The 17,488-nt window shown below is 38.7% G+C and overlaps 1 protein-coding gene across 1 annotated transcript in view; it reads left to right on the top strand.

The window, feature by feature from the left end:
* LOC140847827 (signal transducing adapter molecule 1-like) overlaps nt 1-16,154 on the top strand; it is a 29,766-nt gene extending 13,612 nt beyond the window's left edge. The window contains exons 6-7 of the mRNA XM_073229213.1: nt 1,388-1,563; nt 14,854-16,154. Of these exons, the coding sequence (XP_073085314.1) occupies nt 1,388-1,563; nt 14,854-15,076 (399 nt within the window). The 3' untranslated portion in view covers nt 15,077-16,154. The remainder of the gene's footprint in view (nt 1-1,387; nt 1,564-14,853) is intronic.
* The last annotated feature ends 1,334 nt before the right edge of the window (nt 16,155-17,488 follow it).

Genomic DNA, 17,488 nt, shown 5'->3' with positions numbered 1-17,488 from the left:
ATTACTTGGTTCATAATTAATTACTTGGTTAAGAACTGTAGTTTTTGTCTGAGTAAATTTCTAATAAATTCTTTTAAGTATCATCAGTTTTTAGTTTAATAGTGAGCTTCTTTAATCTGGGTTTTTCTTCCTTTACATTAGAGTGCATATACTGTAATACAGAGCCCTTTATCCTTCTTTTAACCCTAGGCCACTATTTAAAGAGCCCCTTTCCCACAAGTACAATAAGTTCAGAATATAGAGTAATTAGCTAGGTACTGCATTTTATCCACATAGAATGGTGCAAACTTTGGTCCATTTCCCATGAATTGAGGAGTCAGGACCCTGGAGATGAGCAGCCAAACCTGAGAAATGCAGGGCTAGCTGCCATCTACTGTTGGGTCTTCATACCAGTTTGAGCCAAAAAAACAAACAAAAAAACCCTTTGTGTTTCATTTGCAAAGTATTCAAAAAAATGTATTGATGAGGACTAGAATAGATGTGTTTATAATGAAGACTTTTTGGATTCTGAAGTTCGGTGAGTCACAACTTAAGAGAAGTGCTAAGATCATTGTTGTCTCTTGATTGTGTTGCTCTCTTAATAGCTGGTAAGAGTCTTACTGCATAGACAGTGGAGCTCTCTTTTCAAACATATGAAATGAAAGGTTCTAATGAGAATACTATAGAAAATTAAAGCATTGTATATGTTTAAGATATGAAGCATTTAAGACTTCAGTTTCTTTAGAAGAATAGTTTTTAACCGAAAGTGTAGGCAAACAGTGGCCTTGGACCCAAATCCAGCCTCCCTGTTTTTTTTTTTAAATAAACTTTTACTGGAACACAGCCATTCTCATTTGTTTATACACTGTTTCTGACTGCTTTCTATATAGGCAGAGTTTAGTAGTTGTAACGGGCCCACAAAGCCCAAAGTATTTAGTATCTGGACTTATACAAAATTTACTGACCCCAGCTTTAGAAAATTTGCTTCCTCTATGTTCATAAACTGTAATTAAGAAATATAAATTCTACTATAAGGAAATGCAGTCTGTTGATAAAAACAGTGAATTCAGAGACTTCTTAACATCATTTGGGGATTCATTTTAGGGAAGTATTTAAAATATCAACATGGAAGGAGAGATTATAGTACTATAAAATTTCAAGATAAATTCCTTTACTACTTGTATGTGAGATACGAGTTTAGCTAGTATTTCCCTAAGAATAAAAATCATCAGAAGCCCACTTCACTGAAAAGTGTTTTTTGTAATGCCTGTCAACAGGAGTAACTGTAAAAAAAAGATTTCAGAGGTTTAACTGTTCTTTTTGTAATTGAATGCCTCTACAAAGAAAGTTTGGCATGCTTGTTAAAGTCTTAGAGAATCTAATTAAGTTTTATCATGAACTGTTCTAGGTGTACCCAGGGCCTCCTCAAAGTGGTGCTTACCTGGTTGCAGGGAATGCACAGATGAGCCATCTCCAGAGCTACAGCCTTCCCCCAGAGCAACTCTCTTCTCTCAGCCAAGGAGCAGTTCCACCCTCCGCAAACCCAGCCCTTCCTAGTCAGCAGGCCCAGGCTTCTTACCCTAAGTAATTTGATTTTTTTTGAGTATTGTTTGGCATCAATGAAGTTGAAAGTCTTAAGTGCCCTTGATCATCTGTGACCATAAGAACTGGATAAGAAAAATCCAGGGTTGGTGTCATCACTGATTCCAGATGGTCAGCCCTGTTTGTGGTGATGAGCAGGTTCTTTAGGAATCCCTGCAGTATTGTACAAGCCACCAAGCCAGTCCTCTCTCTTAATGACTCATTGAATTGCTATATTCTGTACTTTTTATATTCCTATGATGAATTTTTTATTCAGATAAAATTGGCATGTAATATAAACTTCATGTGTACAACATTACAATTTGATACCTGTGTGCACTACAATTTGATCACCACTAAACAGATAGTTACCACTCATCATTATGTATAGTTGACCACTTTCACCAATTTTGTCCATCCCCCATCCCATTCCCCAGTGGTACCCACCATCTGTTCTTTGTAAGTTTTTGTTTTGTTGGTTTGTTCATTTGTTGTTGTTGTTGTTGTTGTTTTTTTTTTGAGAGGGCATCTCTCATATTTATTGATCAAATGGTTGTTAACAACAGTAAAATTCAGGATAGGGGGGTCAATGCTCAATGTACAATCATTAATCCATCTCAAGCCTAATTCTCGTCAGTCTCCAATCTTCTGAAGCATAACGAACAAGTTCTTACATGGTGAACGAATTCTTACATAGTGAATAAATTCTTACATGGTGAACAGTACAAGCGCAGTCATCACAGAAACTTTCGGTTTTGATCACGCATTATGAACTATAAACAATCAGGTCAAATATGAATATTCGTTTGATTTTTGTACTTGATTTATATGTTGATCCCACATTTCTCCCTTTATTATTATTATTATTTTCATTTTTAATAAAATGCTGAAGTGGTAGGTAGATGCAAGATAAAGGTAGAAAACATAGTTTAGTGCTGTAAGAGGGCAAATGTAGATGATCAGATGATCAGGTGTGTGCCTATGGACTAAGTATTAATCCAGGCTAGACAAGGGCAGCAAGACATCCATGGATGCAGACGATTTCTCTCAAAGCAGGGGGGGTGAGGTTCTGAGCCTCACCTCTGTTGATCCCCAAATTCTCACCTGATGGCCCCCCTGCGACTGTGCCTGTCTTAGCTTGTTCCTCCCTTGAGGAATCTTACCCGTCTCTGGCTAACCAGTCATCTTCCGGGGCCATACAGGGAAATGTAAAGTTGGTAACTGAGAGAGAAGCCATATTGTTTGAAAAGGTTAGCTTTTTACTTCTTTGCAGATTTATGCCCTGTGGCTTCTATGCCCAGCACTTGTCTCGAGGTATCTTTACCACCTGGAGGAATTATGATACTCGGTAAATTCTATATGAGGTGCGAATTCTATTTAAGGGTTGTAATTAGGAAGGAAGAAGAAAAGCTATAGAGGTAGCATATGAAGGAAACATGGGAGGATTGATTATTTCTTTGACATATCTTCTTGTAGAGTACCTTAAGTATGTATAGGTTTTAAACTACTAACTAATTTGCACACACATATTAACATAATAGGAATACGGTGACATAAACAAAGCAAATCTATAATTACCATCCATCTCCAGTGAAGCCAAGAAAACCATTTAGGCACCCTAGGCATTTGTGAAAATTTGTCTATGATATGATGGATATTGTCCAGCTGTGCTTGAACAGTCTGAGAGAAATCAGACAAATTAAAGCAGCCCATTTCTGGGATCTGTTCACATCCCATATGTTCTTTTAACCGTAGATAGTCTATAGTCATAAGATTTTGGAGTGCTACAACTTGCACCCCTCCCAACTCCTGGTTGAATTCCAACAGTACAGATCCAGTCAAATTCGTTGTCTCACTGTATGCACATGCCAGCCTAGACATCTCCCTCCTCATTCCTATGGCAAGTCCAGGAGACGGTGGGCTGCATGCAGCCACAACCACAGCATCGTCCGGATCCCTGTGGAGGCTTTTTGATGATCATCCCCCTGGCACAAGTCCTCCAGAGAGTGCTGATGCTGGAAGCTCCTCCTCATATCGTATCTTAGTTCATTTTCTGGGTAGCCAAGCTAGGCCTTGATCTTCTGCATAGAAACAAAAAGACCCTTTGCCCACACTTTGACATGCCCTCTATACCACTGTGCAGAACTCATTGGAGGTCAGCACACAGTAACTGCTTTTTTTTTTTTTTTTATTAGGAGAAAGGAATATTGTCAGAAAAGAGTACCTCCATAGCCAATCATCTGACACCCTTTAAGTGATCAACATTAAGGATATTTAAAGCATGCGTTGATCTTTGATTTACCAATAGTTTTATCCTATCAAGGGGTAATCCCCCTTTTCTTTCTTTCTTTTTTTTTTAATTTAATTTTTATTTTTTTAATTTTTAATCTACACTTACATGAAGAATACTATGTTTACCATGCTCTCCACTATATCAGGTCCACCCTAACAACCACATTACGGTTACTGTCCATCAGCTTAGCAAAATGTGGTAGAGTCACTACTTGTCCTCTCTGTGTTGTGCAGCCCACCCTCCCCTTTCTCCCTCCCCCTCATGCATGCTAATCTTAATACCCCCCTTCTTCTTCCCCCCCCTTATCCCTCCCTGCCCACCCATCCTCCCCAGTTCCTTTCCCTTTGGTACCTGTTAGTCCATTTTTGGGTTCTGTAATTCTGCTGCTGTTTTGTTCCTTCAGTTTTTCCTTTGTTCTTATACTCCTCAGATGAGTGAAATCATTTGGTATTTCTCTTTCTCCGCTTGGCTTATTTCACTGAGCATAATACTCTCCAGCTCCATCCATGTTGCTGCAAATGGTTGGATTTTTCCACTTCTTATGGCTGAGTAGTATTCCATTGTGTATATGTACCACATCTTCTTTATCCATTCATCTACCAATGGACATTTAGGTTGCTTCCAATTCTTGGCTATTGTAAATAGTGCTGCGATAAACATAGGGGTGCATCTGTCTTTCTCAAACTTGATTGCTGCATTCTTAGGGTAAATTCCTAGGAGTGGAATTCCTGGGTCAAATGGTAGGTCTGTTTTGAGCATTTTGAGGAACCTCCATACTGCTTTCCACAATGGTTGAACTAATTTACATTCCCACCAGCAGTGTAGGAGGGTTCCCCTTTCTCCACAGCCTCGCCAACATTTGTTGTTGTTTGTCTTTTGGATGGCAGCCATCCTTACTGGTGTGAGGTGATACCTCATTGTAGTTTTAATTTGTATTTCTCTGATAATTAGCGATGTGGAGCATCTTTTCATGTGTCTGTTGGTCATCTGTATTTCTTTTTTAGAGAACTGTCTGTTCAGTTCCTCTGCCCATTTTTTAATTGGGTTATTTGTTTTTTGTTTGTTGAGGCGTGTGAGCTCTTTATATATTCTGGACGTCAAGCCTTTATCGGATCTGTCATTTTCAAATATATTCTCCCATACTGTAGGGTTCCTTTTTGTTCTATTGATGGTGTCTTTCGCTGTACAGAAGCTTTTCAGCTTAATGTAGTCCCACTTGCTCATTTTTGCTGTTGTTTTCCTTGCCCGGGGAGATATGTTCAAGAAGAGGTCACTCATGTCTATGTCTAAGAGGTTTTTGCCTATGTTTTTTTCCAAGAGTTTAATGTTTTCATGACTTACATTCAGGTCTTTGATCCATTTTCAGTTTACCTTTGTATATGGGGTTAGACAATGGTCCAGTTTCATTCTCCTACATGTAGCTGTCCAGTTTTGCCAGCACCATCTGTTGAAGAGACTGTCATTTTGCCATTGTATGTCCATGACTCCTTTATCAAATATTAATTGACCATATATGTTTGGGTTAATGTCTGGAGTCTCTAATCTGTTCCACTGGTCTGTGGCTCTGTTCTTGTGCCAGTACCAAATTGTCTTGATTACTATGGCTTTGTAGTAGAGCTTGAAGTTGGGGAGTGAGATCCCCCCTACTTTATTCTTCTTTTTCAGGATTGCTTTGGCTATTCGGGGTCTTTGGTGTTTCCATATGAATTTTTGAATTATTTGTTCCAATTCATTGAAGGATGTTGCTGGTAATTTGATAGGGATTGCATCAAATCTGTATTTTGCTTTGGGCAGGATGGCCATTTTGACGATATTAATTCTTCCTAGTCATGAGCATGGGATGAGTTTCCATTTATTAGTGTCCCCTTTAATTTCTCTTAGGAGTGACTTGTAGTTTTCAGAGTATAAGTCTTTCACTTCTTTGGTTAGGTTTATTCCTAGGTATTTTATTCTTTTTGATGCAATGGTGAATGGAATTGTTTTCCTGATTTCTCTTTCTATTGATTCATTGTTAGTGTATAGGAAAGCTACAGATTTCTGTGTGTTAATTTTGTATCCTGCAACTTTGCTGTATTCCGATATCAGTTCTAGTAGTTTTGGAGTGGAGTCTTTAGGGTTTTTTATGTACAGTATCATATCATCTGCAAATAGTGACAGTTTAACTTCTTCTTTGCCAATCTGGATTCCTTGTATTTCTTTGTTTTGTCTGATTGCCGTGGCTAGGACCTCCAGTACTATGTTAAATAACAGTGGGGAGAGTCGGCATCCCTGTCTGGTTCCCGATCTCAGAGGAAATGCTTTCAGCTTCTCGCTGTTCAATATAATGCTGGCTGTGGGTTTATCATATATGGCCTTTATTATGTTGAGGTACTTGCCCTCTATTCCCATTTTGCTGAGAGTTTTTATCATGAATGGATGTTGAATTTTGTCAAATGCTTTTTCAGCATCTATGGAGATGATCATGTGGTTTTTGTCTTTCTTTTTGTTGATGTGGTGGATGATGTTGATGGATTTTCGAATGTTGTACCATCCTTGCATCCCTGGGATGAATCCCACTTGGTCATGGTGTATGATCCTTTTGATATACTGTTGAATTCTGTTTGCTAATATTTTATTGAGTATTTTTGCATCTACATTCATCAGGGATATTGGTCTGTAATTTTCTTTTTTGGTGGGGTCTTTTCCTGGTTTTGGTATTAGGGTGATGTTGGCTTCATAGAATGAGTTTGGGAGTATTCCCTTTTCTTCTATTTTTTGGAACACTTTAAGGTGAATGGGTATTATGTCTTCTCTGTGTGTCTGATAAAATTCCAAGGTAAGTCCGTCCGGCCCCGGGGTTTTGTTCTTGGGTAGTTTTTTGATTACCGTTTCAATTTCTTTGCTCATAATTGGTTTGTTTAACTTTTGTGTTTCTTCCTTGGTCAGTCTTGGGAGGTTGTATTTTTCTAGGAAGTTGTCCATTTCTTCTAGGTTTTCCAGCTTGTTGGCATATAGGTTTTCATAGTAGTCTTTAATAATTCTTTGTATTTCTGTGGAGTCTGTTGTGATTTTTCCATTCTCATTTCTGATTATGTTGATTTGTGTTGATTCTCTTTTTCTCTTAATAAGTTGGGCTAGAGGCTTATCTATTTTGTTTATTTTCTCAAAGAACCAGCTCTTGGTTTCGTTGATTTTTGCTATTGTTTTATTCTTCTCAATTTTGATTATTTCTTCTCTGATCTTTATTATGTCCCTCCTTCTGCTGACTTTAGGCCTCATTTGTTCTTCTTTTTCCAGTTTTGATAATTGTGATGTTAGACTATTCATTTGGGATTGTTCTTCCTTCTTCAAGTGTGCCTGGATTGCTATATACTTTCCTCTTAAGACGCTTTCGCTGCGTCCCACAGAAGTTGGGGCTTAGTGTTGTTGTTGTCATTTGTTTCTATATATTCCTTGATCTCTATTTTGATTTGTTCATTGATCCATTGATTATTTAGAAGCATGTTGTTAAGCCTCCATGTGTTTGTGAGCCTTTTTTTTTCTTTGTAGAATATATTTCTACTTTTATACCTTTGTGGTCTGAAAAATTGGTTGGTAGAATTTCAATATTTTTGAATTTACTGAGGCTCTTTTTGTGATGTATTATGTGGTCTATTCTGGAGAATGTTCCATGTGCACTTGAGAAGAATGTATATCCTGTTGCTTTTGGATGTAGAGTTCTATAGATGTCTATTAGGTCCATCTGTTCTAGGGTGTTGTTCAGTGCCTCTGTGTCCTTACTTATTTTCTGCCCGGTCGATCTATCCTTTGGGGTGAGTGGTGTGTTGAAGTCTCCTACAATGAATGCATTGCAGTCTATTTCCCTCTTTAGTTCTGTTAGTATTTGCTTCACATATGCTGGTGCTCCTGTATTGGGTGCATATATATTTAGAATGGTTATATCCTCTTGTTGGACTGAGCCCTTTATCATTATGTAGTATCCTTCTTTATCTCTTGTTACTTTCTTTGTTTTGAAGTCTATTTTGTCTGATATTAGTACTGCAACCCCTGCTTTCTTCTCACTGTTGTTTGCCTGAAATATGTTTTTCCATCCCTTGACTTTTAGTCTATGCTTATCTTTGGGTTTGAGGTGAGTTTCTTGTAAGCAGCATATAGATGGGTCTTGCTTTTTTATCCATTCTATTACTCTGTGTCTTTTGATTGGTGCATTAAGTCCATTTACATTTAGGGTGACTATTGAGAGATATGTACTTATTGCCATTGCAGGCTTTAGATTCGTCGTTACCAAAGGTTCAAGGTTAGCTTCTTTAGTATCTTACTGCCTACCTTAGCTTGCTATTGAGCTGTTATATACACTGTCTGGAGATTCTTTTCTTCTCTCCCTTCTTATTCCTCCTCCTCCATTCTTCATATGTTGTGTGTTTTGTTCTGTGCTCTTTTTAGGAGTGCTCCCATCTAGAGCAGTCCCTGTAGGATGCCCTGTGGAGGTGGTTTGTGGGAAGCAAATTCCCTCAGCTTTTGCTTATCTGGGAATTGTTTAATCCCGCCATCATATTTAAATGATAGTCATGCTGGATACAGTATCCTTGGTTCAAGGCCCTTCTGTTTCATTGCATTAAGTATATCATGCCATTCTCTTCTGGCATGTCGGGTTTCTGTCGAGAAGTCTGATGTTAGCCTGATGGGTTTTCCTTTATAGGTGACCTTTTTCTCTCTAGCTGCCTTTAAAACTCTTTCCTTGTCCTTGATCCTTGCCATTTTAATTACTATGTGTCTTGGTGTTGTCCTCCTTGGATCCTTTCTGTTGTGGGTTCTGTGTAATTCCATGGTCTGTTCGATTACTTCCTCCCCCAGTTTGGGCAAGTTTTCAGCAATTATTTCTTCAAAGAGACTTTCTATCCCTTTTCCTCTTTCTTCTTCTTCTGGTATCCCTATCATACGAATATTATTCCTTTTGGTTTGGTCACATAGTTCTCTTAGTGTTGTTTCATTCCTGGAGATACTTTTATCTCTATGTCAGCTTCTATACGTTCCTGTTCTCTGGCTTCTATTCCTTCAATGGCCTCTTGCATCTTATCCATTCTGCTTATAAATCCTTCCAGGGATTGTTTCACTTCAGTGATCTCCTTCCTGACATCTGTGATCTCCCTCCGGACTTCATCCCATTGCTCTTGCATTTTTCTCTGCATCTCATCCCATTGCTCTTGCATTTTTCTCTGCATCTCTGTCAGCATGTTCATGATTTTTATTTTGAATTCTTTTTCAGGAGGACTGGTTTGGTCTGTCTCCTTCTCAGGTGTTGTCTCTGTGATCTTTGTCTGCCTGTAGTTTTGCCTTTTCATGGTGATAGAGATAGTTTGCAGAGATGGTACAAGTGACCACTGGAAGAGCTTCCCTTCTTGTTGGTTTGTGGCCTTCCTCTCCTGGGAGAATAGCGACCTCTAGTGGCTTGTGCTGTGCAGCTGTGCACAGACAGGGCTTCTGCTTCCTGCCCGGTTGCTATGGGGTTTATCTCCGCTGTTGCTGTGGGCGTGGCCTGGCTGGGGCTGCTCCTCCAGAATGGTGGAGCCCTGTTGGAGGGGTTGCAGCCGGGAGGCTATTTATCTCCGTAAGGGGCCTCTGTGCTCCCTGTTGCCCAGGGGTTAGAGTGCCCAGAGATCCCCAGATTCCCTTCCTCTGGTCTAAGTGTCCTGTCCTGCCCCTTTAAGACTTCCAAAAAGCACTCTCCAAACCAAAACAACAACAGCAACAATGAGAGAGGGAACAGAAAAAAAAAAGAAAAAAAAAGGAAAAAACGTGACTTTTTTTTTAGTCCTCAGGCGCCGGTTCCAGGCACCCGCTCACTGGTCCTGCTGCCCTGCCTCCTTAGCACCAGGGTCCCTGTCCCTTCAAGGCTTCCAAAAAGCACCCGCCCACCTGTCCTGCAGGGAAAAACGCGCGATATTCTTTGTCCTCAGGCGCTAGTCCCAGGCACCCGCTCACCAGTCCCGCCACCTTGCCTCCCTAGCAACGGGGTCCCTGTCCTTTCAAAGCTTCCAAAAAGCACTCGCCAGAAAGAGAAAAAAAAAGGGGAAAAACGTGTGATTTCCTCCGTCCTCAGGTGCCGGTCTCAGGCACCCGCCCACCGGTCCTACAGGGAAAAATGCGCGATATTATTTGTCCTCAGGCGCCGGTCCTAGGCACCCGCTCACCGGTCCTGCTACTCTGCCTCCCTAGCACCAGGGTCCCTGTCCCTTTAAGGCTTCCAAAAAGCACTCGCCAAAAAGAGAAAAAAAACAAAAAAAGGGGAAAAATGCCCGATTTCCTCCGTCCTCAGGTGCTGGTCTCAGGCACCCGCCCTCCGGTCCTGCAGGGAAAAATGCGGGATATTCTTTGTCCTCAGGCGCTGGTCCCAGGTACCCGCTCACCCGTCCTGCTGCTCTGCCTCCCTAGCACCGGCGTCCCTGTCCCTTTAAGGCTTCCAAAAAGCACTCGCCAAAAAGAGAATAAAAAAGGGAAAAACGCGCAATTTCCTCCGTCCTCAGGCACTGTTCTCAGGCACCCGCCCACTGGTCCCGTAGGGAAAAATGCGTGATATTCTTTGTCCTCAGGCGCTGATCCCAGGCACCTGCTCACCGGTCCCGCCAGCCTGCCTCCCTAGCAATGGGGTCCCTGTCCCTTTAAGGCTTCCAAAAAGCACTCGCCAGAAAAAAAAAACCGCTCCGGTTTCTTTCCACCCGCCAGGAGCTGGGGGGATGGGCGCTCTGGTCCCGTCGGGTCGGGGCTTGTATCTTACCCCCTTCGCAAGGCGCTGGGTTCTTGCAGGTGTGGATGTGGTCTGGATGTTGTCCTGTGTCCTGTGGTCTTTATTTTAGGAAGATTTTTCTTTGTTATATTTTCATAGCTCTATGTGTTTTTGGGAGGAGATTTCCACTGCTCTACTCACGCCGCCATCCTGGCTCCGCCCCCCCTGTTGTTGTTGTTTTGATACCACATTATGAGTGAAAATATATGGTTTTTATCTTTTTCCATCTAACTTATTTCACTTATCATAATCTCTTCAGGGTCCATCCATGTTGTTATAAATAGCAAGATTCCATTCTTTTTTATGGCTGAGTAGTAGTCTACACATCTTTATCCATTCTTCCACTGATGGACGTTTATGCTGTTTCCATTTTGTTGCTATTGTAAATAATGTTGCAGTGAGCACAGGGTGTATATATATACCTTTCAAATCAGAATGTTTATATTCTTTGGATAAATACCCAGAAGTGCAATAGCTAGGTGATACAGTTTTCTATTCTTAATTTTAAACCTCTGTACTGTTTTCCAATAGTGGCTGCACCAACTTACATTCCCACCAGCACTGCGTGAGGGCTCCCTTTTCTCCACATCCTTGCCAACACTTGTTACCTCTTATCTCTTTGATAGTCATTCTAACAGGTGTGAAATGATACCTCATTGTGGTTTTGATTCGCATTTCACTAATGATTACTGATATTGAACACCTTTTCATGATCTGTTGGCCATTTGTATATCTTTTTAGGAAAATTGTTCATTTTCTCTGCACATTTTTAAATTGGGTTGCTAGTTCTTTCTTGCTATTAAGTTGTATGAGTTCTTTATATATAATTTTTGAGAGTAACCCCTTATCAGATACATAATTTGCAAATGTCTTCTCCCATTCGATAGGTTGCCTTTTCATTTTGTTGACTATTTCTTTTGCTGTGCAGAAGCTTTTTAGTTTGATGTAGTCCCACTTGTTGATTCTGCTTTTGTTGCTTGTGTTTTTGCTGTCATATCCAGGGAATAACTGCTGAGACCACTGTTAGAGAGCTTTTTTCCCTGTTTTCCTCTAGGAGTTTTATGGTCTCAGGTCTTCTGTTTAAGACTTAGTCCATTTCAAATTCATATTTGTGAATGGTATAAGACAGGGGTCCAATTTCATTCTTCAGCAGGTGGTTATCTAGTTTGCCCAACATCATTTATAGAACAGACTGTCTTTTTCCTCATTGAGTATTCTTGGTCCCTGGTGAAATACTAGTTGACCATTGATTTACATACTTACTGGTTAGTACAGGCAAACACACAAAAACATGTAATTATCACATAAATTATGAATAAAAGTACGCGCAGGATACTTCAGGAACCTAGGGTTCAGGGAAGGTTCTTAAGAAAATATGTTCAAGTTGTGTTTTCTTAGCCTGGAGGGGAAAAGTGAGAAAAATTTTCTGTCATGAGCAAAGACAGAAGTATGGACTAGCATGGTACCAATGGAATGAATAAAATGGGGAGTTGTAAAAGTGCATGATATGTGTTGAGTATTACCAACAGTACAGTGTCACAACAGGATTAAAGTTTGCTGGGAGAGATGAAAGATACACTTGAAGTTATTGGCAAGGATATGACTGGTCCTAGATACTATGTGAAGGGGCCTGGGTCTTGTCCAGGAAAGCTCCTAGTGGGCTTGAAATGGTAGTTCAATGGGTGGATTCATAGGGGCTAGGTCAGAAACTGGGAGACTGTATTAGGCAAGAAATTAAGAGTGTCTAACTGTGTGATATAATGAGAGAGATGGGAAAAGAGTTATTTAGGAGGTTAGCAAAGGATTGCATATGGGTGACAAATTGGGGAGATAGTTTAGAGCAGAGATACCAGCAAGAAGTATTGGACACATTGCCGGTTTTGCCCTTGGACAATTGGGTGGATGGTGGAACTGTAAGTTGAAGTAAAGGAATATGGTACAGAGTGGGAATGATTGCATACTGCTAACATTTATGGGATGTTTAGTAAGCACCATGCACTGTGCTACATGCTTTTCATGTATTAATTCATTTATTCCAACAACCTATGGAGTAGGTACATTATTCCCATTTTATAGCTGGGGGAAACTTGAGGCATGGAGGGAGTATGGTCCCACTTAGTTATGATACAAAATGAGACATTCTGGCTCCAGAGCTTAGCATTTAGTCTCAACAATGTATTACAGTAGTGTGGTAGCCCGTATTGATATAAATAGTAGCATGAAATCTGACTTCTTATAATACTTTATATCTCACAGTGCAACACAAAAGGAATGATAATGGGTGATGCTGTAAAGCACTCCTTAAGTGTTTATATTAATTTGTGGAATTTAGCAGTAAATGACCATCTCTTATACTAATGAATTGTTTTAATTTGTGCACAGTACGGAGCATTGAATTTACCAACAACTGATTTATAAATCCAACAATTGAAGAAAAGTTTAGAAATAGGCAATATTTTGAAAATTTTGGGCAATTATCCATTATATAGCTTTTTTACATTTTTAATCAAAATGTAGGGGAGAATGTCAGTGTTAAATCTCTTAGTATTTCTCTCTTTGTATCTAACCTGGAGTCTTACACATAGTAGAAACTCAAATAACAGGTTGGGAATGGGAAGAGAGGAAGCAGACACCATGAATAAAACTAACTCTGAAGGGTTTTCACTTTTCTTTTGTTTTGGTGGATAAGGAGCAGTGCCTAAGTATAGGGTGCCTTGGATGGGAGCACTGACAATTGATCAGTTACAGCAGGAGGGAAAGCAGAGTATATGAATGGGTATAGATACAGATAGCTGATAAATGTGATGGTGAGAGTAGATGGAAGGTCTCTGATTTGCTTCTGTATATTCTGGGAAATATGAGAAGTGAGGTTATCAGGCTTTCATATCCCCTATTCACAGAATTGCTTTTATAAAGGACTGGTGATTTCCATATTGCTAGATCCCATGGCCACTTTCTTTTTGAAATATTTTCTTCACTTGGACATGACCATTCTCTTAGTTTTTCTTCCACCTATTGCCACTTCTCCATCTTCTTTGCCTAGTGCCTCTTTATCTTCCTAACTTCTAGATCTAGGGCTCAAAATATGGACTGCTTTCTTCTCTTTTTTACAGTCACTGCCTAAGGGATCTCATTCAGGCCTATGACTCTGAACACCATGTGTATGTTGATGACTCCCAGATGTGTATTTCCAGTCCTAACCCCTCCACTGCACTCCAGACTTGAATAGCTGACTGCCTATTCATTATCTTTTCTTGTAAATCTCCTAGATACCTCACTTGACATGTCCAAAAGTGTGCTTTGATTTTCCTTCTGCAGTGTGCTGTAGTCCTTACCTGTGGTCTTTTCTAACTGGCCACTCTACCAGTTTACTCAGTTCTAAAACTCACACATGCTTGACCACTCTTCCTGTTAAGAAAATTTGATGACACCACCTTCAAGATCTGATCATTTCCTCCTCCACCATGTCCACCATGGCTCTGGTGCCTATTGGCTCTCCCCCGGACAATTATAATAGCCTCTAGTCAGGTATCCTTGCTTTTGTCTTTGGCCCACAATGAGCGTGTTAAAACCTAAGTCAAATTGTATCACTCTCTTGTCCAAAACCAACAACGGTCTTCTCATCTCACTCAGATACAAGCTAGAATCTTTATTATGGTCTACAAGGTACTATATATTTCAAGGCTCCCCTTCCCCTTAATTCTTCCACTTTATCTTATACTCCTCTTTTCTAACTCTGCTTCAGCCATCATGGCCTCCTTTGTGTTCCTTGAACATGCCTGGCATTATCTTTTCTCAAACTTGATCTCCTTGCCTGATATGCTTTTTTCCTTAGATAATTGATATGACTGCCTCTCTCACTTTTACACCTCTTCTTTAGTGTTGCCATATGTGAAAGGCCTTCCCTTAACAGCCTACATAAAGTGGAATCTCTTTTCTCAACTATTCTTGGTCTTTCTACTATGTTTTATTTTCCTTCATATCAGTTATTACCACTTGTCATATTATAAATTTTTTTATTAACTATTTTCCTACTAGAATGTAAGCTCCATGGAGATTAGGGACTTTTTTTTGCCACTTTTATGATATCCCAGTGCCTAGAATAACAATATTTGCACATTATTGGTATTTAATAAATATTTATTGAATGGATTGAATGAATTAATGTTTAATGTTTATTTCTAAATAGCTGTGTAAGTCAGTATTGATCTAACTGAATGTTTTTTCCCCTCCACAGCACAATAGTCAGTTCTGTGCAAGGAAATACGTATCCCAACCAGGCTTCAGTTTATAGTCCTCCTCCTCCTGCTGCTGCTGATGTCTCTGTTTACCAGAATGCAGGAACTAGTGTTTCCCAGGTGCCAAACTACAGTTTAACATCATCAACACTGCCTCAACCAGGAGGCAGTCAACAGCTGCCTCAGCCACAGCAACCATATCTTCAGAAGGCTCTGCTATAGGACTTGTGATCCCTCTTTGTGGCAAATTTCTGCTAAATGCCACTGACAATGTTACGAGATTGTTTATTATCTTAAGGTTTGTGTATCCTCAGCTTATAGGAATCTATCTTGGTCAACAAGTTCAAGTGTTCAAGAAGGTAGAACTCTCTTCAATTTGCACTGACATTTTAGAGGTTCTCCCCTTGCCCTTCCCCAAGGAGTGAAACTACTTACGTTTAGTTCCTTCATAATATGAAAGAACTGATAGATTATTTGTCTCCTAAAATTACCTGGTCTGCAAGAAGTCAAAATTACAAAAGCTGTTGTGGCAAATGTTATGTACATATTGCTGTGTAACTTCATTAGTGACCATTTTGAATCACAGTGGTGATCATGTGAATATATTTAACATTGTTAAATTAATTTGCGTTGCTATTTTATTTTAATCATGAACAACTACTGTGTTTCATAATATTTTGTTTAGATTTAAGATGATTACACTGTCCTTTTAAACCGCAAGAGAACAAAGCTGTAGCATATTTACATGAAGACATTATGTTGTCCTTGTTTCAGTTTTGCATTAAACAATTCTTCCTTTGACTAATTGTGAGCTGAACATATGTATATTATGTCTTTGTGTAGCCTCTGCATACTACTAGCTGTCATCACACCAGCATACAGTAGCTACATTTTTGGTGCAGTTAAAGCAAATGATGATGCTCCCTTTGAAACTTACATTTTGGCGTGGTATTTCAGAATATTGTGGGACCATGAGACAAAATTAAGTGGGATCACATTCTTTGTATCTTATTTTTAAGGAAATAATGTTGATTTATTTTTTCCTAGTTGAAGATAATAATTAGGTTTCTAAGCTGTATACTGTGTTTATTGGTGGCAGTGACACCAAAGATAGAGGCATTGGATAGAAGTGTTTAAACTGGAATGAAAAAAACATGAATTACACTACTTTTCAAAGTCTCTTGTCATTATTTAGGATATTAGCAATTTGATTCATCTGTCTTACCCCACTACTAGTCTTTTAAATATGTCTTTAACATATTGTATCCTTTAATTCTTCATTAAAATGAATATAAGTAGATGTTTGAAAATAATCTATATTCCTGATTTTGCTTAACAGTTTGTATATTTATTCTTGCCTTTAAACTGGATTTTTGGGCTGCTCTCTGTCTCTTTTAAAGGTCTAATGGAATTATTTTGCCTTCCTATTCAAGAGTATTTTTGAATGAATGTTTTCTTTTAATCCCCATATGAATGTTTTCCACTGACATTTTAATTTTTTAAATATTTATAATTTCCTTAGTTGTGCTATATTACTACTTAGGACTGATATTTGAAATGAACACTATTATTTGAAATGAAAAATTGAGTTGAGCATCACATTAAATGAATTGACGTAACAGGTTTCACGCCATAAATGAAAATGTTATTTTTATGTTACAAGACTATTTAATCAGGTAGCTAGCTTTTTTTTTGACAGATGAGTCCATCTTTGCCAAGTAATCTTAAAAGTGATTAATTTCATAGGTTAACCTTTAAAACACCATCTTCAACTCAAGTGTGTCACCTTAGTGTGTGTTCTGATTTTAGAGTATGTTGTCCTCAAGAAGTAATTTTAGAATTTGAATTCAAACTTTACATTCACACATTTTTTAATACATTGTTTTTTGATGAACATTGTCAAATACATTGTAATCTTTTTCATTCCAACTTAGGTATTCTAGTTTAACTGATTTACTTTTTCCCATCATAGTGTATTTTTCTGTCTTTTGATGATAAATTCCTGCTTACCAATGGCAAATGTGTCATTTTCCCATTTTATCTTGATACCTTTCATTCTGTAAAATCAATTACATATTCTCACTATGCGTTTGCCTTGTAAAAGATCAACAGTGGGGAAATGAAAAAAGGCTATCATTATTACAATGCATATGTTTTTCTTACCTATAACTTTACTAGAATTATAAAGGTTTATATAATGAAAACTTAAAACTGATAGTATATTAGTTTGTTCTTTTCATTTGCTAGGTATAAAAATTCTAGTGGAAAAGAACCACTGGGCTTTCCATCTTTTAGATGAAATGGCAAGGACAAAAATAGGAAAGGACGAATAGGGAGCATAGGGGATTTGTTCTGAAACCAGTGTATGTGTTGAGCTTTCAAAAAATCATTCTTTAAAATATAGTCTATTTATTTAAGGAATAAAATTATTTATAAAATGAACTAACTATAATATGAATTTCTGTGAAGCAAATTTTACTTAACAGTTTATTTCCTTTATAAAGTTTGAGTATGTATCCATAAACCAGTGACATTTAAATGGAGAAATTCAGTCCAGTTACTACCTAGCATGAATAGCTGACATACCCCATGGCCAGTTGGATGTGATAATATATCACTGCCCTAAACCGACTG

Source organism: Manis javanica, chromosome 2, assembly GCF_040802235.1.
Source record: "Manis javanica isolate MJ-LG chromosome 2, MJ_LKY, whole genome shotgun sequence".
NCBI lineage: Eukaryota > Metazoa > Chordata > Mammalia > Pholidota > Manidae > Manis > Manis javanica.
Note: the sequence above shows the minus strand (reverse complement) of the source record. Positions and strands in the feature narration are given on the sequence as shown.